This window comes from Podarcis pityusensis (genome assembly GCF_964106645.2).
Source record: "Podarcis pityusensis genome assembly, chromosome: 8".
Lineage (NCBI taxonomy): Eukaryota > Metazoa > Chordata > Lepidosauria > Squamata > Lacertidae > Podarcis > Podarcis pityusensis.
The window spans coordinates 32,481,539-32,506,173 of record NC_138033.1 but is presented as its reverse complement, the minus strand read 5'-3'; the positions used below and the strand labels follow the sequence as shown (position 1 = coordinate 32,506,173).

The following is a 24,635-nucleotide window of genomic DNA, read 5'->3' as shown; positions in this document are numbered from 1 at the left end:
AGACTGGAGAAGAGACCCTCTTAAGAATATTAGGGGGGTGGGCAGGGGAAGGACTAAACCATGTGAAAAATGAACATAATATTTTAGCTGCAGTTCATTCATTTTCAGCTTTGTATTCTTGTTATAAAAAAGCGCACCTAGGCATTCCGTTGTTGCGCCCATAACCTAGGTTTAAGGTGCCATTTAGCTCCTAGCTTTCATACAGTATTTCAGTTTCTAACACTGCTTCTGCTGTCTGAACTTGGTTGGTGCAGTCAAAAAGGTGTGCTTGGTCTGTGATGAAGATCACAGTCGGTGAGATGCTATGGAGGAGACAGGGCTTGTGGCTTGTGCAGACCTTAAAACCTGAACCCTGTAGGTAGAAAGTTATGGAGGAGGGTAGGTTTACACTGGGATGGGTGCCTGCAAGCAGAGCTGCCCTGGTGTTCCCCAGCAGAAGCTTCTGAAGAGTCATTGAGAGGTAGCAAAGAGACACACAGAGAGACCAGATGGCTGGTTCCAGTCTATTGGAGCTCTGTTTTTAATCTGCAGTCAAACCATCCATTGCCTAATCACTCCAATTATTTGATTAAGAGTGCAAATTACCATGCGCAGCGTAGGGGGATGGGACTATGACTGGTTACCAGGAAATACATTAAAGCATCCAGCCAGACCCAGAAAGGACTTCATGCAAGGCTGATGTTCATCTTCAGTTGCCCCCCTCCACACTTACACGTATGCCAATGTAATTCCATGCTTGCTGCTACACACCCAGAAATATGGTTGTCTGGTTCTTAATAAGCCTCAGGAATGTGCCAGGCACCATACAGGATGCCAAAGAGACTCCAATCGTTACTAAGAGAGAGGCTTGCTTATTTGCTAAAAGCAGCTTTCACCCACCTGGTGCCCTCCAGATGTTTTGAATTATAGTTCCTATCAGAATTCCCTATGCTGGCTGGCACTGATGGGAATTGTAGTCCCAAACATCTGGAAGGCACTAGGGTGGGGAAGGCCGATTTAAAATATATTTTTAATCCCACCCTTTACTTATGTATATTTGCCAGGGTGGCATGAGTGGGATCATGAGAACAATAAGAATCAGCAAAACATTTCAGAAAAGTTCCAAGATGATGAAATGTTCAAACTATAGCAAAAACAAGCACACCCCTTCACTTTTCACCTTCAGATTCATCTCTCTTGCTCCATCTAACAAGGCCTGTTAATCAGCCTGCTTCATAGCCCAAGAAATAAATACCTATGACTGAAAGAAACTCTGCAGATGCTCAGAGGTACTCTCCCTTCCAACCTGTTTGCCAGCCAACATCCATTTCAGTGGATGAATATCTCACCCTTGTATGTTGCGGAGTCTTGGCACTGAAACTGAGCCCTGCACTTGTCCCTTATCCTCCCCCCCCCCCCAGCGTCACCTGCTTTGTGCAGATTGTAACCCCACCGGAAACGGCCCAAGCTGCCCCTGTGGTCTGGCTAGTGGTGGGATTCAAGAAATGTATTAGTGGCGATGATGACAATACATTCAAGGATTTCCTGTTCATGAGCTCCTTTTCCCTACAATGGCCTTTTTTGTTTTGGGGGAGAAAAGAAGCCAGTGCCCTGTTGGAAATGGGATTTTGCATATTGGCAACCCTAAAAGAACCATAGCCTCCTCCTTCTCCTCCCCCTCTCCCCCGCCCCCAAGTCCTCTCTCCTTTTTGCTGTCTGTCTGGCTGCCATCCTTTGCCAGCTTTGTGTAATAACTGCAGGAACAAAGGCACTGTGGCCAGAAGGGGGATGAAATTGAATGCAGATTTTCCAGGTGGTTTCATCCACCCAAAAGCTGAAAAGCACCTGCGTGCTCTTGGCAGAACGGGAGTTCGGCTAACAATAGAGCCGCTTTGTGGGGGCGGCCATGAGGGAGAAGGAAGAAAGGCTAGATCCATCACACACACCAACATCATCACCTTTGCAGGCTGAGTGGTTGTTGTTTTATTCTGAATGGTTTGTGCTTTTCAGTTTTTATGCAAAAGAGGCAGATAGGGGCTCCTGTGTGTTAAGAAACAAAAAGGCACAAATGGTGATGTAGGACAGAATAACCCATCATTCCAGCTTGAAATGGACCATGAGTGAGGCTAGTCTAGTCTGCACACAAAGCCTTCCTTTGCCTCTGTGATCAAATGTGCAAACCCTGGTGTGAGGTGAGGCTTTCATGTGCTTTAAGAGGGTTGCAAATGCCCACTAGTTCACCAGTCATTACCCCTGTCTTCCTTGTCCACAAAGCTAGGAGTGGTGATCCTTTTCCCTCTTGTAAATGATCTTTACCTTTCATATAGGATTTAGTTACACTTGAATGGAAGGGATTTTACTGCTGAATTAACACTTCCGAACCAATCATCTCCCCACCTTTCTAACACCTTGCAACTTAGATGTGCCTAGGAGAATAATTATTTTGCAGCTTTCTCCATCCCTTCCTTCCTCTCCCCCGCCCCCTAAATCTAAAGGTCGATCTGTGCTGATGTTTTAAGGGAAATTATCTACATCCTGCACCAAAAACAAGTGCCTTTCCAGTGTTGAAGATGATGTTGGGGTGGACCTTTCCAAAGTGCTTTGGATGGTTGCTTCTGTGGTTGGTTTAGCCCTGGGTGCTGCCCTGCACTTATCCCCACAGTTGCCAGGGCTTTTTTTAGAAAAGGAGGCTTCATAAAGTTGACATTCTTTGGGTGCCGATTTTGGCCATAGAGAACCAAGGCTGACTTTGTCAGGGCAATTGTGCAGAATGCAGCAGGCCTGGTTACCATCATTTCAATTACCATAAGGTAGTCCTTTAAAGTAGCCCTATCAACCTGGTGCCCCCCAGCACAGCTGTAGTCCAAAGTGGCTGAAGTTGGGAAAGGATGCTTGAGGATGTGTGAAGCACTGCACATACCTAAACCTTACGATGGCCATGCAAGACACTTTGAAATAGGTTAGGCAGTGAGTTTCATGGCATAGTAGGGATCTGAACCAGCACCCGTGGTTGACATTTTTATGCCTGTAACTTGAAATCCTAGTTTCTCTGTGTGGCTGCATTGGCCCTGCTGGGTAGCAGGAAGAGGAATCGTCTCCTCTGTAATCCTGGTGTCTCTCTGGATGCTGTGATGCTGATAAATCCACCCTTGCTCATTCCTCTGCCTTGCCAGATCGGATGGCCCAGCTGGCAATATTTTTAACCCTTCTCTGATGTGCATTGGCTCCTTCCAGTCCAGCTCTGAACAGCTGGGGGTGGGAGGGAGGTGAACAGGGTAGCTATTTTGTTTTCCTTGTTGGATGCTTTCCAGGCCCACTTAAATTGTTGCTGTTGCTGCCACTGCCTTGCTGTTTTGACGGCCAGCATCACCCAGCAGAATGCTTCCTCTTCCCCAGCTGCCTAACCTTCTTTAAGTCATGGCACCAGCACCTCCAGGGGGCAACGTTAGAACTGGGGCTGTGGGCAATTCTATCCAGTGATTAGAGAGCAGCAGCACCTGGGCCAGAGAGACACCCATTTGGCTGGGTGGCCTTGGACCAGCATCTAGTGCTCAGCCCTTAGGGTGTTTTTCTTTCCTCCAGGTGCTTTGCATTGTTGGTTCCTACCTGTGCCTCCCATTCATGACTTTCCAACATAGTGCCTCATTAAGCAGGCACTAACCTCTGCACCTCTGTTCTTGGCTGGATGGACATCCTGTACTGCCCCTCACCCAAAATACTCCACTGTTGCTACTCTTCTCTCATCAAAGCCTTTTCTTTCTCATAAAATAGCACAGAATATGCACATATTCATCCATCCTAACAATAGATGTCAGGCTTTTCCAGGGGTGGCAAGGTGGTGATGATGTATTTCTTCTGACAGTGGAAATGCTGTCAAGATTAAGGTTTGCATGCAACCCACCCGCCCTGCTTCTATGGGTGGTGCCTGTAGAGGTGTATATAAGGGTGAAAAAATGATCTGTTGTTGTTTTCCAGTTACCTGACCCAGTGAGCTCAAGAAAAGGAAGGCTCTGTGTGTGTGGCGGGGGGATTCCATGCAGAAAAAAGGGCCCCTGGTCTTCTCCATCTGCAAAATGGAAGTGAGAGGACAAACAAGATGTGCCTTGCATGTTAATAGTGCTTTATAACAGAAGACTGAAATGAATTAGGCATTAATCAATGTAATTGACTGCAGAGTTAAAACTGTGGTTGAGTTGGGGCTCTCCCATGTGAAATAGTTGCTGTTCTTAGAAGCCAATTGAATTGGGGGGCAAGGGAAGGGCTCTGGGCCCCCGGGCCCCCTGAAGTGTTTTTTTTTGGGGGGGGTGCCTCAAGCGTCTCCCATTAATGCTCTCATGGAAAAAAAAGAGAGGAGGCAAAAGGGTTTGGTGTGCCTGCTTCTGAAAGGGAGGTGCATAATGCAATCCATCTGTGTTCTTCTCTGGTTGTTCAGGAAGAAGCTAGCTTGCTCTCAAATCCCTTCCAATGCCTTGGCCAATGAGTGCAGAGGCACTGGCATTATCAGCAAGGTTTAATTTTTTTAGCTTAAACTTTAATCAAATTAGACTGAATTAATTAAGTCACTTTATATTTAGACTCCTTGTATTTAAATGTTTGCTTATGGTTCCTCCCCCTTCTTGCCAGCATACACCTAGGTACTGTGCACATAAGTAACAAGGGGATGGCGCTGAGGGTGGCAGGCCCCTTCCTAATGTGTGAATGTGCAGGTGCTGCAAATAGATCTGTGTGCAAGCAGAGATGTTCTCCAGCTCCAGTAAGAAGTCTTAATGTGTTGTGTCAGGCAACACCCTTCTTACTCAAGGAATAAAAGTGCTTTGGAAGAGAAGCCAGCAGGAACCCAGACAGCCTTTGCTTGCCAAAAGCAGCATTGGCCAAAGAATCTTGCCATTGTTCGTTCTGCGGAAGACTGGGGAAAAAACCCTGATTAACCATGACCTTGGCCTTTTGGTGGGAGGTCAGTCTTGCAGTTTGAGCTCTCTCTCTCTTTCTACCTCTCTCTCGCTCTCAGGATGAGGTGCAATCTGGCTCCCTTGGGAGTTGATGCTGAACTCAGTTTCTCCCCTGTTTGCTTATTTGTTTGCTTATTTGTTAATTAATTTTCTGCCCAACCCTTGCTCTGAAAGGAGCCCAGGGCAGTAAGCAACAAGGTAGTAAAACAATGCAATTACAATACAATAAAAACCTCTTTATAAACTTTAAGGCCACCTAAAAACATTTTAAAACAGCTGCATATCCTCACAGCAAATAATTACAAAGTTGCTGGGAAGAGCATCTTTTCAGTCAGCAAATGCCCCCTGAATGTAAATTGGACACACCTTACTAGGGAGGTCATTCCAAAAATGGGGATCCACCACCAAGGAGGCCTTGTTACAGAGAAATATGAGCTGGGCAGCACCACAATCAACAGGGTTTCCCCTTCTGATCAAACTTGTGCTAATAAGTTTTCCAGGCCCAGAATGTCCTATTTGGGGGAAGGGCTGTTGTAAAAGGGATGCTGTGCAGTTTTGCCTCGGATTCTTCTTCTGGCTGCATCAGTATAGGAAGCCAGTAGTTCCTCATCAATGTTCCCTTGCCAGTGCAAGGAAGCAAATAATGCCAAGGTAGAAAGCTCTAAGTCATTATCAGTGATGAAAAGACAGGTCTGTCCCCATGGCAGAGCAGTGTACCCAGTCCAAACCACTAGTGCCCCACAAAGAGGGAGCAGGTACCCAGGCTAGAGTCTTCTCCCAGGACTTGTTTGCAGTGCAAAGTTCAACATGCGAAGTAGCAATAAGCAAGATTGCTTCTGCTTATGTGCTGAATGTTTCTCCAATGGCTAACCACAGTTAGCACTCATGCACAGCTGGGAAGAGTGAAAAGGAGGAGTGTGAATCCTGGAAGGACCACCTGATCATATAACAGGGCCATTCCCCATAGAGTTCAGAGCACAGAATGCCCCACGTTGAGAGAAGGCAGATGCAGATTCAGTAACTGGAGGGTGTGAGCCAAGCACCTGTCCACTGGTTGATGATTGCTAGCATTTCAGCACTTTAGAGCAGCCTCTGTGGTAGCTGAGGCTGATGGGAGATGTAGTCTGACCAGGTTGGCAAAGGCTGCTTTAGATGGGTGGGCATTTGTATTTGCCTTCTTAACAGCTCTCAAGCTGCCCTGTGCTGGAAGGCAAGTTGGCCTTGTGTTTGGGGCAATGTGTGCGTATCTGGTTTGACCCTTTGGTAAACAGCATAAAAGGATGCTTCATCAGCTCCCATTGCTTGCCACACCTTCCTGTTGTGGAAATCAATCAGCAGCTGGGTTTGCCAAGCAGAGTAGGGAGGGAGAGTTGTGTTTCCTGCAGGGTGCGTCCCAGAATGGGCAGCAGCTGTGAGCACTGTAGTGTTTGGCATGGCAAGCCAAGAGGCTGTTTACTTAGCAGCTCTGCAAAATACCCGCTTTATCTGAGGTTGGCATCACCAGGGCGCTTTCGGTTCCCGACAACAAACTAGTCATTTATGTCCACTTACATAGTTTCCCAAAATTTGAGGCAACACAGTTTCAGAGACTAAGAGTAAGCAGGTGACTCATGAGCTGGAGGCTGGCAACAGAGGTTATTTTCCTTAAGAAAAGGAAAAGGAGATAGAAGAGTGTATGTTGTACGTACAATTGGGTGCCCAGGGCTCAAATTTGGCATCTTTCGCCTGGAAGCTCTGTTCCAAAATCTCCAGTATGTTAAAGCAAGCTACTTAGTGGCAAGAGGAATGCACTTGGTACATGTTTAAAAGAAAATTAACCTTAAGGAAACAAGCCCAGGGTTTAGCTCAGCTGAGTGCCAACCCAGATGAAGCATCAGAGGGGACTCTTAATCAGGTGGGAGACCCAGGAGAGGCCTGAAGTGCAGATGGAAGATTGCAAGCAGAATGCCCAAGGACTGGATGAGCTGCAAAGGTGGGAAGCTTACATAGGGGTCTCCCAGCCAATCAGGCCAGGCAGGGTTTCAGTTTGAGGAATAGATGAAGGCATGGCAGTGGGAAGGATCCACCACTCCCTGGGATGGCTGAAGTGAGGGCCACTCTTCAGTGTAGCATCTAGTGCTGGAGAATAAGCAATTTTAGGTACAAATTCTTCAAAAAAAGTAAATGTTGCGCAACCAGGAGGAATGGCCACTGAGAGGGTGAGTTCTGGGCAAGTGGAAAGCCCAACTATGGCAGTTCACAGCTGAGTTGATGGAGTGGCCCTAATCCTGTCACTTAAAGTGACCTTTGCTGGTGCCAAATGTCATATCTGAGGACACTGAAAACACTCTATCTGAATGGTATTGTAACCAGGATTGCAGGGCATGGGTTGGTGTAATATATAGACCAGTTTTCTTCCACTATTCCCCAAAGGAGCTAGAACAAGGGCTTGCCACCACCAGTGTGAGATGATATTCCTTCCAATGGCAGAAAGAGAAGCTTGTATTGGAGCTGCAACTTTCTTTCAGTGGTGTTGTGCTTCCTTATTTTCTGTGGATGAAATATGCTCCTTAAATGGACCATGCCAGACTGTAGGGCTCCAGAAACGTCCTGGTTTTGTTGTCTGGTGGTTGCTTAGCATCTAGCAAGGCTTGATCTGTGCCTGGTGGGCTTCAGTCAGTTTGGTGAGCAGGTTTAATCCAGGCACTTTGCCAGGCATGGCCTGGTTGGGCTGTTGTGGGGAGCAATTTTCTGCAGTGCATCCTAGGAAATTCTGTTGCATCGCTTGCAGAAATGCTAACTCTGGCTGTTGGGACAAGGCCACCTTCCTTTAACCACAGTCTGCAAGAAGAGAAGAGGCTTTTCTTCTTAGGAAAGCAGGATTGTAAGGTGCCTGAGACCTGACATGAAATCAGTTTGAAGTCTGTCATGAGCAAAGCAGATAAAAGGAATTGCCCAGTGCAGTGCAGTTGGGTGGGATTAGCCTGGCAGCTTTTGTCTAGAGCACGTTTGGAGCTGAGGGTTTAGCCTTGTGTCACAGCTACCCCCTATGTCCACAGAAATGTAATTTCCTCCCCTCAAAGATTGGTGCAGGCAGAACTGCTGGATCTAGGCTGGAAGAGGTTGAATGGAGGAGGAAAGATAAAGTAAATCCCTTGTGTTTCGTAAGTACTAGCCGAGCGTGAGTGAAGGAGGGGCTTTAAAATAAATTATACAAATCCCGCTTCTTTCGTAGGAGGGTGTGTGCTTGTGCGAAGGTGCAGTGTTAAGTTCTGAATTAGCATAATCACTGATCGCTCATCACTGGGATAACTTTAATGCTCCTGGCTGTGGTTGTGGAGGAGCACCTCCCTGTGAAAAACTTTGTGCCTGTAAATCAGCCATGCCTTGCTCAGGTTGATGGGAGCTGTAGTCTTAAGAGATCTAGTGGGTACCAGTTTGAGGAAGATTGCTGCAAAATCTCCATAACTATCCTTAAAAAGAAGAAGCAGATAAGATTGTAAGGTCACTGGACTCTGACAAAAAAGCAAAAAAAGGTGCTGTATATTTATGACCTTCCAAGAATCATAATGGCTAACTAGAACTTCCAAGTGCAGAGGCAGCCTACCAGTAACACCAGAAACCTGGGACAAACTGTGAGGATCAGTCTATTTTCCTCCTGACCTGCTTGTGGCCTCCCAAGATGCCTCTGGTTGCTTATTGTTGGAAACAGGATGCTGGGCTGAGATGGACCTTTGGCCTGACTCAGCAGGTGTCTCCTTACATCATAGTTCTGTTAGCCAAAACTGCCCCCCCCCAATCTTTCCCCAATAACCCCGTCATAGTCCAGTCAAAGATCACTGAATGGGCCTAGGAAATCAGGGGGTGTTGTTTGAACCAAAGCCTGCTTCCACTGTCATGGGCTTAGCCTTGGAGTGTGTGAATTAATGCTGGAAGATTCAGGACAGATCAAAGAAAGTACTTCATGCAGCATATAGTCAAATTATGGAACTCGCTCCCCCCGGAGGCAGTGATGGCCACCAACGTGGATGACTTTGAAAGAAGATTAGACTAATTCATGGAGGGGAGGGCTATCATTGGCTACTAGCCACGATGCCTATGCTCTACCTCCACAGTTGGAAGCAGCAATGCTTCCATTGTGCATGAGCTGTGCTTGAGGGTTTCTCACAGGAATCTGGTTGGCCACTATGAGAAAAGGATGTCCACCTATGCTGGACTAGGTGAGCCTGATCCAGTAGGCTGTTCTTACGTTCTTTCATTCTAAAGAAGTGAACATGTTACTGGGCACGTGCTGAGTGAATTCTCACCACTGAGCAGCCTCAAGCCGCTCACACACCAAGGTGGAATAGTGAAGAATGCCTTCTAGGCCAATATTGGGTCTGGGCCCCTCACATTTTAGAAATTAAGTCTTGAGGAAAGTGCTTTGCTTTGCTGCTTACTTCCAGCTGCTAAGTTGCATTACGAGGGACCTAAAAATACCCATCCAAATAGCCTCCTGATGTGGCTTGCCCGTGCAAGCAGTTTGTGTTGTTGCCTGGAGGAGCTGTTGTGCAGTTGTTTAGCAGATAGGGGTAAGGAGGGTGCTGAAGTCTACAAATGGGCAGTGTGGAGGGGGGTGCACGAGGCAAGGCCTATAAGCAAAATACAGGCTGTGTTGTATACTTTTGCATGCCCAGCAAGCCCCATATATGGAGGTGCTCTGCCTTCTGAAGGAAAAATAGGGAGTTTTGCTGTAATCCTTGGTGCTGTTTAACCATCAACAGTCTTCTTATGCCTTGTTTGTGAAACACAACCCATAGTTTAAGACTTGAGCTTCAAGCTTTAATTGATTTAATCAGTAGATCAATCAACTAAATCTTTTGCTGATGAATCCATGGGAACAGATTTTAATTAGCAGAGTTAAAAAAAACCACTTACCTATTTTCTGAGGCTATTTTGAGTACAGTGTGCCACTGCCATAAAAAAATGACAAAAAGAAAACATTGAAGGTGGTCTTTTCCTGTTAATAGTGTGCTTTAAAATGCCACTGCTGCTGTCTCAATACAGTACAAATATTTTAGACTTTGGGATCTCCTGCCTGAAACCCTGGAGAGTCCCTGCCAGTCAGTGTAGACAGTACTGTGATAGATGGGTCCAAGGGTCTGAGTCAGGAACATAGGAAGCGGCCTCATACCACCTGCCTTGTGTGTTATCAACTGCCATTCATTAATTGCTCGACAGCCCTACTTAAGATCAGTTTGTAGGATTAATTTGCTCAGTGGCTCACCAGAGCACAGTCCTGGAATCTGCTTGTAGCTCTGTGGCTACAAGCCACATTCCCCAAACATGTGGATTAACACTGTACTTCTGAGCATGTAGACTGCTTTCCATCCACTGTTGAGCTACTACAGCAAACCCTGCAATCAGTTTAACAAGGCGGGGACCCAGGTGCAACAGTGGGCAAAGTCCCAGCTCCTCCTTTTAAAGAAATGCTTTGTGAAAAGCTGCTGGCTACAGAAGGAAACCAACTTTGGCTTAAAAGTGCCCCCCCCCCCAAGTTATTGTCCTCCAGGCATTTTGGACTACCACTTCCAGCAGCCCCAGCATCACATGGCCATGCTGGTGGAATTGTAGTCCAAAACATCTGGAAGGTGTCAGGTTGGGGCTACTCGAAAGGATGAGCCTCTTGAGCTAACAAACCTTTGCTGTGCATGTGGGCTTGGGAGTTTGCTTGAATTTGCCTTGGGATTCTTTGCTCACCAGGCATACTGTAATCCCACAAATAAACTGAAATTAGCAGACGTGCCTTTGGCTTGTTCTCCCTCTCTCTCATGCCCTTCCTTCTAAATTGTCGCTAGGGGATACAGAGTCTGGAAGTTCCATCATCAGGTAAATATAGTTCAGTGCCACAGCTGGCTGCTTGGCTGGTCTTTCTACATCACACTGCAAGAAATGCAAAAGGAACCATGGTCCCCATGGATCCCTCAGAAATCTTGTACTCCGCCCATCTCCTACACCTGGGCCAATTTTCTGGGTGCTCAGAGCATCTTATTGGAAGGACCCCAGAACACTCAAAGTGCTGAAGACAGTCATAAGGAAGTAGCCATTATTCATTTAAAGGAGTGCCCTCTTGTTATGAACCCAAAAGGATTCCCCCCCCCCCACCAGGTAAAATGTCCCTCCAGGTTTTTGAAAAATATATATAGGAGCAGGGAGGCATTAGTTCCTACACCCCCCCCTCCCTGTTCTCTCTCCAGGCAAGGAAGAGGCATTATCCAAGTTCGAAGACACATTTAAGCCAGGCACAACTGCTCTAGGATAGTGGTTTTAGGCAGGGCCAGTGAAAGGTGTGGCCTGTGGAGTCTCCCAAGGACCAGAAAGTGAGGTCTGCAGTATTTAGACTCCAGGTTCCCTACCCCTATCTTAAAGAATCAGTTGGGGGCAGGGGAAGAGATATTTCAGATTCTTAGTTGCCAGCGCTGAAATTTTAGAGACCATTTCAAGGAAGTGGGTGGAGTGGAAGAAATGTTACCATTCTTATACGTGGGCATCTTGTGTGAGTTTTTGCTACTTGGAATTTTTCCAAGACCGTCAAGCAGGCTTGAAGTAATGCCAGTTCAAAGCAAATATTTCAGCTTCAAGAGAGTCAGTTCATGTGATGAAGGACAGACCAATTTCGATGTCATTATCTTTATGTGCATATTTGATTTTAGTGGGGAAGGGGATAGGCCCACATTCCCTCTTCCAAGGAGGAGGGGAATGAATGTATATTGGCACTCCTTTTGTTGGCATGTGACCTGATGAGGAAATAGCCAAAGAATTCCTGGCTGCAAACTCAACACATCGTCCTTTTATAAGTGAGGGGGGAAACCTCACATGGAATTCCTCAGATTCTTCCTGCAGGAAGCTGGGAGAGCCGTTAAAAGAGAAAAACTTGCCCTGCGCAATTGAAGGCAGTTTGAACAGCGAAGGCGGCGGTGGCACATGAAGGGCCTGCTTTGGTGAAACTACTGGCCAGATTATTGTTGCAGCTGCATCCAATTATTACAGCTAGCCTAGACGTTCTTCTGTGACTGTAATGTCTGGCTGTCTACTGCGCTCTTGAGCCAAGCAAGGGAAAGGCCAGGAAAGGGGTCTCTGTGTGCACACAAAACAGTATATTGGCTGGTGGGGCTCTGGGAAGAGAGGAGGCTGGGCAATCTCTCTAACCCTGTATGCAGCCATTGCTATAGGGCTTTTTGGTGGTGAAATTTCCTGTTTGGTATAAATGATGCAATGAAATGTTGGTTAATGAGATGAATGCTCTGTGGCACCAGAATCCAAGCAGATAATCTGGATCAACTTTACTTGGCCCATCCCTTAACTGTTTGCCAAGTTTTCTCCCTCACCTTGGGGGAGGAAATCATATTTAAAGTTTGATTTGATTGACAAGAATTGCTCCTCCCCCAGAATTGCCTCGCTGGATTGTGCACCTGCTCTGTGCAGCTATACCTGTGGCCTGGACTGCTTCGGTTGATTGTGGGAGGAAGCTCCTAGGAGGGTAATTTCTTGGGTAGGAGTGTGAGCTATCTTTACATGGAAAGTGAATTGCACTCGCCCACTTCTACCCCCACCCATACAATCCGGGTTCAGCTGCTGCTTTTAATCACAACCTTGCAGGTTTTGTGGGGAGAAGATGCGTGAACGTGCTGTTGCAGATGAGGCAACTGCTTTTTGCTCTTTGGCCATGATTTCCAGATCGTATAATGAGGAAATCTGTGCTTTGTCAAGTGTTCACTGTGGGTTCCTCAAATCAAGGTAGACAATCTTCCTTGAAAGAGTGTTTGCCCCAAGACTACCAGCAACTCCCTTCACCAGCCACAGAGTATTGCAGGCTGTGCTTTTGGTTTCCAAGGAGAAGCCCAGGACACCTGGTATGAGCTGAGAATGATGCCCTCCTACATGACAAGGTGGGCAAAGTTCAATGTAGAAAAGCTTGAAAACTGTATGACTACAAGGAGTTGGGACTATTGAGCATTAAGGATTCAGGGCCTCATTGAGGCAAAAGCCTGTGCAATGTTTCTCCTGCCAGCGCCTGCAGTGTTGCTAGAGCTAGAAACCTTCACCTTTGCTTGCTCTTGGTGCTTTGTTTCTGCAAATAGTCATGTTGCAGGGAAGCCAGATTGGCAGGGAGTGACTTGTTAAAAAGTGTTTGCACATGGTCAGAAGTGCTCCAGCCAGGGGCTCTTGCAGTAAAAACAAGTACGCTGTGAAGATCCATGGCCCAAACTGAGCCTCTGGATGAGCCACTGCATGTCACTGCAGGGCTGCTCTTTTCACTCCTTGGGGTGATGCTGCCTACATTTCACCCCACCTTTGGTGTGTGTGTGTGTGTGTGTGTGTGTGTGTGTGTGGCAGCACGACCAAAATGTGCTGTGATTCATTAATGCAACCCCACCCTAGCCACAGCTAAAGTGGGAAGCTTGCTGTATTTCCTCTCCATCTGACCCCACTTACCTGTCTCCATTCATATTGCCCTGAAAATTTAAAGGAGGCATAGAGAAGAATCACAGCTTTTCATGTGAGGCTTTACACCTTACTAACTGAGGCTCACTCTTCACATGCTTTTCTTTGGAAGTGTACAGTACCATGAGGGCTGGTTGTGGGTGTCATATGTGTGAGGAAGGCCCCCAAAAGAGGAACTCTTTTATTCTTTGTTTCACAGGGCTTAATCCTATCATGTAGTTAGAAGCAGGTTATGTTGGGTCTTCGCTATGGCCCTCCTAAAATGGTGTGTTGCAAGGGAAATGTCAGGCAAACGCCTTTGAAATCCAACTATGAAACTTTAGCCCCATTTGAAATATCCTAGCATACCTTTGTGCAGATATTTCCACATAAAGACACATCTTGACCCTGTCCTGCTGTTTTCTCACACATGCACACCTGTGCTTTAAAAAAAATGGAAGTGAGGATGCTTTCATACACAGTGTTGTCAAAGCTGTAAGGTTGCAGGAGATTTAAATGACCTGCAACTCCTTAGCCAATTGTTGGATAGCAAATAAGAGCTAAGGAAGAGGGATTTACTCTGCACAGGTACCTCCCCTGCTCCATCATATTAATAAGCTCATCTGCAAGTTATTTCCCCTGCCCTCTCCTGGAAAAACCCAACGTCAGCAATTTAGAATAGTGGTTTTGTATGCCTAGGAGGAAGACAGTGGTGAGGTACTATCATTTCCGCCCCCTAGTGAAAATTGCAGCTTTGAGAAGATTGTTTGCTCTGCACTCTGCACATGTTCAAACGGCGCGTTCTCACGCTCCAACGAAACGTCTCTACCATCTTTGCGGCTCCAGTGTGCTACTCGAGGCAGAACCTTATATTTCTCTGGTTTGGGGGACGGTTGTTTGCCGGAGAGAGGGTGGAGAGAGATTCGCTGGCAGTCGTGCGGGCGGTTGCTGATCGCAAGGCGTCTCTCCCCGCCCCCGCCCCCCAAAAAGTCTTGGCCTCCGCGAACCGGAGTCAGCGGAGGGGCGCGCTGGAGGGAAGCAGGGCGCCGCTGCTCTTTGTCAAGGGATTTGCGCTGCGACCTCCGCCCCAGGCGAAGGGGGCAGAGGAGGAGGGGGAGACCCAGACAAGGCGGGGGAGGGGTTGTTTCTCCCCTTGAACCAGCAAGATTCCTTTTCTCCCCCGCGGACCAGGCTCAGCGCCCAGCCGCGTTTCCCGCTGCTGAGCGGCCGGGTCTTGACTGGCGGGGCTGGATTTCCGCGCCTCGATCCGCCCGTGGCCGTTGGCTTCGCCGAGCCCGCCCGGGGCTCACTAAGGCCGCCCCCATCCTACCTCCTCCCCGCTCCGCCTCGCCTCGCCTGCTGGTCCCCGCCTCCTTCCTCCCTCCCCTCTCTCCCTCCCCGCCACTCGGCGCGTCCCCTCCCCTCGGAGTTGGCAGCTCGGTGGCCCAGCCGGAATCTCGCAGCCGTTGGCGCTGAGGGCCGGAGCTCTCCTGCCGGAGTTGGGCTTCCCGGGCGGGGGGCGGACTGCTGCTTGGTCTCGCCCCGCCGGCCGTCCTCCAAGGGCGAGCAAGAGGAGCGGCCTGCCAGCCAGCCAGCCGTCGCGCGCTCTGCATCCCTCCATCCGAGCGAGCCTCGCCGCGCAGCCTTTTGTTCCCCCGGCAAGAAGTTTGTGCGCTGAGAAGGGCCGTGACAGCTGCAGCCCCGTTAGGGAGCACAGAAGAGGGGGCGGCGGCGGCGGCTCCGGCTCCTGCTGCTCGCTTGACATGCAGCCCACGGCTCGGCTCGGCGGGGACGGCTGCCGGGGGAGGCGGGCCCCGCTCTTGCCGCCGCCGCCGCGACGCACAAAAGGCTCCAACTAAACTTCCCTCCTGGAGAGCGAGCAAGCAAGCGGGGAGAGCTCCGTCTGCGCGGCCCGAGCATGGTAGGAGCCGAGAGCCGCCCGGCGAGGACACCGGCAGCCGGCTGTCCCAGCCCGTCCCCTGCGGAGGCGCCTCTGCTTCTGTCCGCCGGCTGCCGCCGCCCTTGAGCGAGGGAGGAACGCCGAGCGGACTTCGCCACGAGATTCCCAGACTGCACGGGGAGAGCTGCCCGCCTACCTTCCGGGGCCTTTGCTAGCGGTGCTGAACCAGCTATCCCGCCCGCCGGCCGAGGATGCTGGGCAGACTGGAGGCGCCCGACGTCGCCCGGCATGAAGAACTTCCTGCGCTGGGACCGCGAGGGATCTCCGCCGCCGGGCGCAGTCCGAGCCAGCCGCGCCGCGCCGAGGGGCCGACGAAGCAGCCTCTGCAAAGCGCAGTTCTGCCCGGGCATGGAGGCGCGCGGGAGGCCGGGCCTTTGTTCCGCCAGGAGAGCGCGCTCTGCGGCCGCCTTCCCGAGAGCTGGCCTTTTCCTCGCCGCCGCCGCTGCTGAGCTTCCGACCGGGGCGCCCTCTGGAAGAGGCTTTGTCGGAGCGGGCTGGAAGACTTGCCTTAAGGAGAGCAGCCCTACCGAGCAACCGGAGGAGGCGGAGGGCTTGCAAATAGCGATCGGCAGAAACGGCTTTATGTGTTGGCCTTGGACTGCTAGCGTTTCCGCAGGAGCCATGGAATGTCTTGCCTCTTTCAAGGACTTCCACGGTGGAAGATGACTTCTCTCTGGAAAGCTCTGTAACTTCTGTGGAATACAAAATTGTGGCCTCCCAAGTGGTTATTAGGGATTTTCAAAAGACACCTTGCTCCACCATAATCTATTTCATTTTGCTTTGAATGGAGAGCTTGTGAGGCAGGGGAGGGTTTTTTTTGTCGTTGTGGGACTCTTCTCTGCGGGGGTCCCCCCCCCCCATTCTATTCTGTTCTGTTTTCTTTTATTGTTTTGAAAAGTATGGGCAAGCCACTCAGCAGGCCTGACTGTTTAAGGCAGAGTCCTGCTTGCTTGGGGAAAGGAGAGGATGAGGATGGGTATATAGAAGACTGTTACGTCCCTCAGAGGTCCATCTACGACACCATGAGGATAAATGAGCAAATTGATCAGGGGTCCAAGACTAGCCAGCCTTCCAAGAGTACTCTTGAAAAAGGGGATGGCAGCACAATCTCTAGCAATGGAACTTTAGGGGCACCCAGTGTCTTTGAATCAAAGGCACCAGAGAGCAAAAAGTTAGACGAGAGGGTCATTTTTGATGCCTTGAAACTTAGTAGTGATGTTTCCAAGTCAGCACCGGCACCCCCAAGGCGGCGGCCAAATCCAGAGAAGAAGGAGAATGTCAACAGGCGGTCATGGAAGTCCTTTATGCCACCCAATTTCCCTGAGTTTGCTGAGAGAATTGAGGCCTCCTTGAGTGAAGTCTCAGAAGCTGGAGTTTCTAACCCATCCTTGCAAGAGAAGCAGGAGTCCACTGCCATGTTGGCAGAGAGCCCTAGGAAGTCCGACCAGGGGGAATGCATGTCAGAGCCGTTGACCCTGGAGCACATTCCCAAACTGTCTGGAGTTCCAGAAATTCAGGAAGTGAAGCAGCTAAGTGAAGCCTTCTGTGAGTTGTCTCAGGATGAGTGCCAGCCTCTTCTGGGGCCAGAGGACATGGTAGTTGACCAGACCGGCGGCAGGCGGCGGGACCACAGGCTCTCGAGCGCCACGTGGCCAAGGGTGATGAAAAATGCCATCAGAGCAGGCCTTGGCAGTGGGCATCATGACACCTTGGAGGCAGACAACACAGACTGTGTCATAGAAACGGTGCCACTGTCTCCTTGCCTGAGTGAAGAGCTCCTGGACCCAGGAATGAGCATTCTCATCGCCCCCAACCTCCGGGAAAAGACTGAGTCCGAGCTGAGGTTTGAGGAGGATGAGCGATTGATCATGATGGAGGCTGGGGAGGAGTGGGAGGAAGGCTTGCTGTCAGGGAAGGCTGCTGAGAAAAGAAGTTGTTACTTGACAGATATTTCTGAAGAAAAGGAACAATTAAGTGTTCCAGCCGTGACAGTTACGGAAGCTGTAGAGAGTTTTGCTGGTGTCCAAGAGACCTCTAACCATCCATCTCACTGGCAAGAGCTGTGGGATGACTCACAGCTGCGAGCTGTCAACTCTGCTCCCGTTCCCCAGGAAACGCACCAAGACTTAAACGCTACTCTTGAGGAGGAGGAGGAGGCTGGTGCCTGCAATGCTGAAGCTGTAGCAGCCGAAGTGGAAGAGGAGGAATTTGCTTCTGGCCTAGAAGCCTGTGCCAGCTCTCTTGCCCCAGAGCAGTTCTCTGACACGGATTCTGTGCAGATGTTCCTTGAACTAGAAAAGCTTTGCATGCTCGAAGAAGGAGGGGATGGAGTGGCTCCAGGTGATCTGGAGGTGCAGGATGCTAATCAGTGTTCAGAAGGGCTGGACATGCAGAAGGACTTGGCGGGAGCCTCCCAGCCCTTGACTCACCTTGAAGTCAGCATGGCAGACTCTGCTGTGGTCTCAGATCTGGAGGACTTTGATGCCACATGTGGTTCTCAAGCAGTAAGTACAGCAGAAGCTACCCTTTCAGAGTGCTACTCTGAACGGGAAACTTCTGGTGACTCTGAAAAGGTGACGTCTTCCAGTCCTCCACTTGAAAAAGATGCTGTATCCCAACAATCACTCTCATCCTTAGTTAGTCAGATAGAGGAGTATGGGGCAGAACTGTTGGCAGGTCATGACCCTGCAGAAAGCCAGAGGGTCAAAGGATTGTTGGACTTTGCCATGGGTGAACCTGTGGCTTCAGTTGATTTCCCTTGCTGTGGAGAACCACCTCCTTGCATCCATGTTCTTGCCATTGGCAGAGAAACTGAGCAGCAGCAAATGCAGCCTGTCATTTGCTATGAAGCAAAGGAGGTATCCCCGAGCCATGATGAACTTGCCACAACTGCTGAGGAGCTGGACTCCCAACCAGATTTTGACTTGGCAAAAGAGATGGTGAGCACTATGGGGAAAGAGCTGCAGGCTTGCGATGAGCTCAACCCATCAGAAAGGACTGACTTCTCCAACTGGGATGTCCCAGAGCTGGTTTCTGAGGATGAAGTTGCAGAACTGGATAAAGAAAACCTCCTTTGTGGGGGCCACGTTAGTGACATAGAGGATGTAGATAGTTCCTGGGTGCCTTCACAAAGTGAGTTTGTATTGCGGGACTCTGAGGAGCCTCTAAAACATGTAGGCTCCTCTGAGAACTTGAAGGCTGTGTGTCAGCTTGAGCCTTTAACAAGGCTGCTGTGTGATGGAGAAGTGTCAGCGAGTGCAGCCCTTCTCCAGGAGGAAACACCAGAGGTAGTTGAGCAGGGAGCAGCAGCAGCAGCCAAAGGCAGCCCAGTGGAAGAGAAGAGATATTGCTTGGAACCTGGAGACTTGGAGTTCCTTTTTGGGCAGAGCAGGGACAGTGAGATAACAAAGGATGAGGAATGTAGTGCCAAGTTTGTGTGTACCAACTCACAAGCTTTTGTTGAAGATTTGTTTGCTGCACAACCCAGTTCAGAAGACTTGGCTGCCTCTTTTGGAGAGGAATCTGCTTCTGTCAGTCCCCTCCCTAGTGACAAGGCTCTTGATGCCCCTCCAGATAGCTCAGAGGAGCTTGCTGACCCCTTTCCTTCTGCTGGAGTGGGGCCTTCCATCACTGATGGTCCAGCAGCTATAACATGTTCCACCCTGCCTTTGCCATCCTCACTTGCTTCTACCCCAGAAGCAGAAGGGCCTGTTGTGGATGCTGCCTGCTTGTCCAGGTATAAAGAAGTTTGTGGTCAAGATGATCTTCCAGGAGTCACTTCGGAGCCCAAAGCAGAGGACCTGATACCATTCTTACCAAATGCAGAGGAGATGTCCTCTGCTTCTGTGCCATTCTCCTTGGAAAATATGCCTCTAAGTAGAGAGGAACAGCCTGCTCTGGAAGAGCTGGCCAATGCCACAATGCCCACCTCCACCAAGGAGCCTGTTCAGGTGGCCCAAGCGATTAAAGGCCTTGCCATCTCTATGCCATTGGGTGCAGATGGTGTGCCAGAGCCACCAGAAGTTGGCTTCTCTCTGACACCTGGAGCAGTGTGGGATACAGTCTGCAGCACACCACAGCTGCCCTCCTCTGCAGCACCTGAAAGTGAAGAGGAGGAGCTGACCTCTGCTGTGCCAGACTCAGAAAGTACCTCCTTTTCTTCCCTCCTTGCTGAAGGGCCTCCTGCTGAAACGGATGGATTGGTTCCAGATAATGAGGTATTTGTTTCCCCTGGTCCCCACACGCTGCCATATCAGACATAAAATTACTTTTTTTGTAGGAAGGGAGTTGGGGAGAAAGCGAGGAGTTAATCCATAGTTGACTGACTGATGTAATTTGGAGTACAAAGCATGCCTGACTTTTTCTCCCTTTTGTTAAAATTTGGGTTCTCCTTCCCTTTGAAAGGGGGTTACATTTTGTAGGCAGATTTAATGGTCTTGATAGAAACAGTGTTGGGTTGGTGGGTTTATTTTCTTTTTCTTTTCAGGTGTGGGGAGGGTTTCAAACAAGAACAAACCTGTCATTATCTTGCTTACGTAAAAATATTCTTGCCACCACCAATGTCTTGAACTGACTTATTCAAGTAGCATTATGTTCATGCGCTTAGAAGCAAATTATACATTTTCTTCTGAAAGATTGTGATTAAGTGTGGGTAGCTACAGAGCTCATAGATGGGAAAATGTGTTGCTAAGAGGGAAATAGTATAAGGCAAATTCCAGCTAACAACATTACATAAATGATAAAAACCAACTGCCTAGTCAAGGTTCTTTCAAATCCATAGAGAAGAAAAGAAGTTGCTGAAAACTTTTTATTTAAATCTCCAAGTAAAGAAGGGGTTTGGAAAAGAGAAGCTTTTGTGCCAAGTCTGTTTGCAGCACCAAACGTCTATAAAAGGGCATTGTTTTCTTTTGGATACTGATTTTGACAGTTGTCAACCAAGCTAAGCTAGTTTTTTGTACTTTTTAAACTGTCATGACGTTGGTTTTTCCCCCCTACCCCCCTGCCTAGGAACTTGGCTTGGTTGCAATTTCTCACGCTTCAGACAGTTGCACATTTGAAAAACAAGAAAAGCAGAAGTAGCCAGAGGCTTGAGAAGGGCTATGATGTAGTGTTCAATTCACATGTGGAAAACAGTCTCCAACTGTGGGCAGAAGGCTGAGTTTTTCTCAGTGAAAAAATGCAGCACCCACAGCCAAGACTGTACAGTTCAGACCTGTAATTAGGAAGAAAGGTGGGGGGGGGGAAAGCAGGGGATGCCAAGCTAAGCCAAACTGACATGAATTATCGCTCTGGGTTTATTACAGTCTGTCCAGCTGAGTCTGGGGAGAGAGAGCTATCTGAGGAGAGAGAGCTATTTGATAGAAAACATTATCAGTCCTATGGTGCCCAGAGTGGGAGATATTTGCTCAACACCCCAGGGTCAAAACAGCCAGGGAAGTATATGGAAGGTGCTCTTAGCTGTTGCCATGGTTGGTTCTACAGGGGAGAAGAGAAGCTATGAGGGGTTATGGGGCAATTCACACATTGCCAAACTGTTGTGCTGCTAGGTATGAGATAGGATCTCCGACTTTTTAATATGGTGCAAAGCAGCTGTGAGCCCCCAAACTGGATGGTTGGAACTGCACTAGGGAGAGAGTGTTTAGCTGCTTCCACTTACTCTACCATCTCTTGTTTTCCTGATCTAATCCTCCATTCTCACTTTAGCTGTGTGATGATGGGGGAAAGGGCAAGTACATTAGGCAAGAAGCCATGACTTCTCCTGGCTTTCTGATTGGTGTGTCTGCATGATACATTTATTGCAAGTGTGTGTGTGTTGCATTTGCACTTGGATAAAATATAAACCAGCTGTTAGGTAGGAGAAAGAGGTCAGCAGGTTTACCATGAAGAATGGGAACAGGATACTAGAAAAGAGTCTTGAGAGAAGCATCTTGTAAATGAAAGCCTGGTAGCATCATTAGGAGGGCAGGGAAGCAGAGAATAACAAACAGATGAATTCTGTTTATTTTCTGCGTAATTCTGCAGGACTTGCTTCCAAATTCATTCATTCATTCATTACATTTATATCCCACCTTTCTCCAGGAAGCTCAATATGGCCTACAAGCTTCTCCCCATTTCTTAATCACAACAACCCTGTGAGGTGGGTTAGACTGAGAGTGAGTGGCTGGCCCAAGACCACACCCAGTGAGCATCATGGCTGAGTGGGGATTTGAAGCCTGATTTCCCAGCACTCTAACCACTACACCACACTGACTCCTGTGAATAGGAACACGGACTGGCATTCTCCACCCCAAACACACGCACATTTAGTTTCTCTATTGGGCTAACCGAAATGTCACAAAATGGTACAGAAGCTTTTAAGTTCGCCAAAACTTTTCATTGGTCTAGATGGGAAGAAGGTACTTTTGTCAAGCCATCCACTTCTGCATCTGGTAAGAGTCTTAAGATGAAGAGTGGGAAGAGGTAGACCCTCCCCCTTTTCTCCCCTCACATATTTACTGTCTAAAAATGGCCCTTCCCAGTGTAGCACCATCCAGATTTTTTGAACTACAGTTTGGCTGTGCTGACTGAGGCTGACGGGAGTTGTAGGTCAGTGTGTCTTGAAGGCGCCATGTTGGGGAAGGCTGGTGTGAGGAAAAGGACCACATGCTGGCCCTCCTATTGCAAGGCAGTTAGTGTCTGTCCTCCCTTTTCTTTTGCCCTCCAGTCTTTCCTCCTCCTGCTGCTTTTGCTTCTCTGAATCAGGGAAAGGTTTGCGCCTTTGTCCAAGTGAGAGCTAGCCAGCCAGCGCTCTGGCATCCTCTCCGCGTTCTGTATTTGAAGCTCTAAGCTATGCTTCCAAGTATTTTCTGCCGAGGCGGTTGTTAAGGCTGGGTTTTGCGTTTTTAAGCCTCCCCCACTAAACCTGTCTCTGGTTTCTGGATCATTCCCACCCAAATATGGCAGCTGTTCCTGATTGCGGGTGGGGGTGGGGATTTTGCTTGAACAGAGCGAAATGCTTTGGAGTCCTCTCCTGTGTTCGTTTTAAAAATAAGTTTTGTATTTGAGGTTATGGCCGGAGCATGTAGGAAGAGGTGGCGGCATGTCCCTTCAGAGAGCTTGCATGCCTGGCTTATCGGTCTGGGGGGTGTGTGTGTGTGTGTGTGTGTGTGGCTGCTGCTGCATGTAGGAGGGCCCTTTCCATTTATATCTATCTGTAAAATATATAATATAAAATAAGCAGTCCCAGCAGAAGGGCTGGGTGAGTCGTTTGCTGTTATGTTGCCATCAATCCTTCTTATGGCAGAATGGCTCTATAGCTCTGGACAGCATCTTCATTTAATATCCTGGCATGTTCCCATTTCTGGAGACAAGTTGCTGAACGTTGCAAGGGAGGAAAACATTTTCCCCTGACTTTTCCAAGCTTAGATTCTTGCTGCCTTGCATCGCAGCTGTCTCGCTCAGGGCCCTCCGTAAACCATAGGGAAGTTTGGGCACAGTTTTGTTTGGAAGTGGCTGCTAAATCTTTAGCTGGCTGCAAAGCTTTAGAAATGTGTTGCTGTTCCTCATTTTCTTATGAACAGAGCAATTTGTTGCTTCAGTTTGGTGGGTTTTGCTGCTGATTTACTTTTCATGTGCCACTTTCCCCCTGGGAGCAAAGGGCTCCTTAAAGATCACCAAAAACTACCTCGCCAGGTATTTTGGACTACAACTCCCATCATCCCTCACCATTGTCTATGTTGGCAGGAGTGGGGGTCCAGAGCACCTGGGGAGGCTATGAATATGAGCGTGCTTTTTCTTTCTCCCACTCCTGCTGCTGACATTTATCATGACACCCCTATGAGGTAGGGCAAACTGACAAATAGTGGTGATTCAGGGCTATTGGATGAATAAGAGACTTGGTCCTGGGAGTTTTGTGTTCTAGCGATTACTCAGCAGCTAAGAAACCTCCAGCAAGCAGGTACTAAGAAATTGGGGGGGGGGGGGCATTTTGCGTAATGCATTACTTGAAATTTGAGTATTTTTTCAGCTCTGGACCTTAATACATTCAGTCATGGTTAAATGCCCTGTGGGATTTAATCACACGTCTATTTTTTTTGTTATAAAACAAAAGTCTGAAGTTTGAAGTAATTGTGTTTAAATGCCACAGCAGATGAATTCTACCACTTACACCTGCACAAATCATGCATTTTAATATGATATTTACAGAATTGCTGTGTGTTGACTTGATCTTTTGGAAAGGCACCTGATAAATCCTGTTAATAAAAAAAACGGTTCTCCCAATGAAGCATGAGAAAGAGGCTCTCCTGGGTGGCGTATCTTGGCAGGATCCCAGCAAGACAAAGCTCTCTGTTATAACTGAACCAATGTCTGTAGCTTTCGAGTAACACAAAACTCCTTGCCTAGACCAGTTGTTGCTGAACTACAACTCCCACCATCCTTGGTCTTCAGCCATGCTTTCTGGAGCTGATGGGAGTTGCAGTTTGGCAACATCTGGAGGGCCAAAGGTTCCTTGCACCTGGTCTCAGTGATACACCAATAGATGTTGGCCCAATAAGAAGAAGCATTAAAGACAACTTTTTGTTTTAAAATGGAGGTCCAAAGGAAGACTGCCAGGATGTAGGAAGATGCCTAATCTTAAATCAGACTATTGGTCCATATAGCTCAGGAGTATCTACATGACTGGCAGCAGGTCTCTAGGGATTCTTTCCCACCCCTACCTGGATACAGTGATGTATTTATTCTGTCTTCTGTCCCAAGCAGAAAAGGTTTGCTGCCTCCAAAATAAGGTGTGCACAGAACTGTCTCTTGCAGTGCATGATGGCAGCCTTCTTGCGAAGAGTAAGAACCAGTCCAGGGGCTGCATGCAGCTGGTGTGGCTCAAAGGGCATGGGGGATGGGAGGCTCTTCTGCCCTTCTTCTCACCTCCTTCTGAGGAGAGGAGTTTGCTCAAGGGCAGCTATCCTTTGAGTGTCACTCTCAGTGTGGCCTCTGACCACTTCGGGTGCTCTTCACGCAGCTGTCTTGCAGGGCAGTGGGGAGGTGGTAATAATAATAATAATAATAATAATAATAATAATAATAATATATTATATACCCTACCCATCCAGCAGGGTTTCCCAGCCATTCTGGGCGGCTCCCAACAGATTAAATGCAGTGCCTCTTCCTTTAATTTGCCACCCTGGGCAACTGCCCTGTTTTCCTCCTGTAAATACAGTATGCCCGGAGATGCTGGGGATTGAATCTAGGAGCTTCTACATGCAAAGCAGTTAATTATAAGAAGAGCCTTGATAGGCCAGAGGAACTGACTAATCCAGCATCCTGTTCTC

The 24,635-nt window shown here is 48.5% G+C and overlaps 2 protein-coding genes across 18 annotated transcripts in view; one reads left to right on the top strand and one right to left on the bottom strand.

The window, feature by feature from the left end:
* The window catches only part of MACF1 (microtubule actin crosslinking factor 1), a 292,958-nt gene that overhangs the window by 217,053 nt on the left and 51,270 nt on the right, over positions 1 to 24,635 (top strand). The window lies entirely within an intron of this gene.
* Positions 8,205 to 16,354, bottom strand: LOC308483136 (uncharacterized protein; the record flags this gene model as incomplete). The annotated part of the gene is made up of 6 exons (XM_081016721.1): positions 8,205 to 8,380; positions 9,825 to 9,859; positions 13,740 to 13,813; positions 14,701 to 15,481; positions 15,568 to 15,853; positions 16,347 to 16,354. 6 exons carry the CDS (start codon positions 16,352 to 16,354, stop codon positions 8,299 to 8,301), a joined length of 1,266 nt encoding a protein of 421 aa, XP_080872847.1. The 3' UTR covers positions 8,205 to 8,298.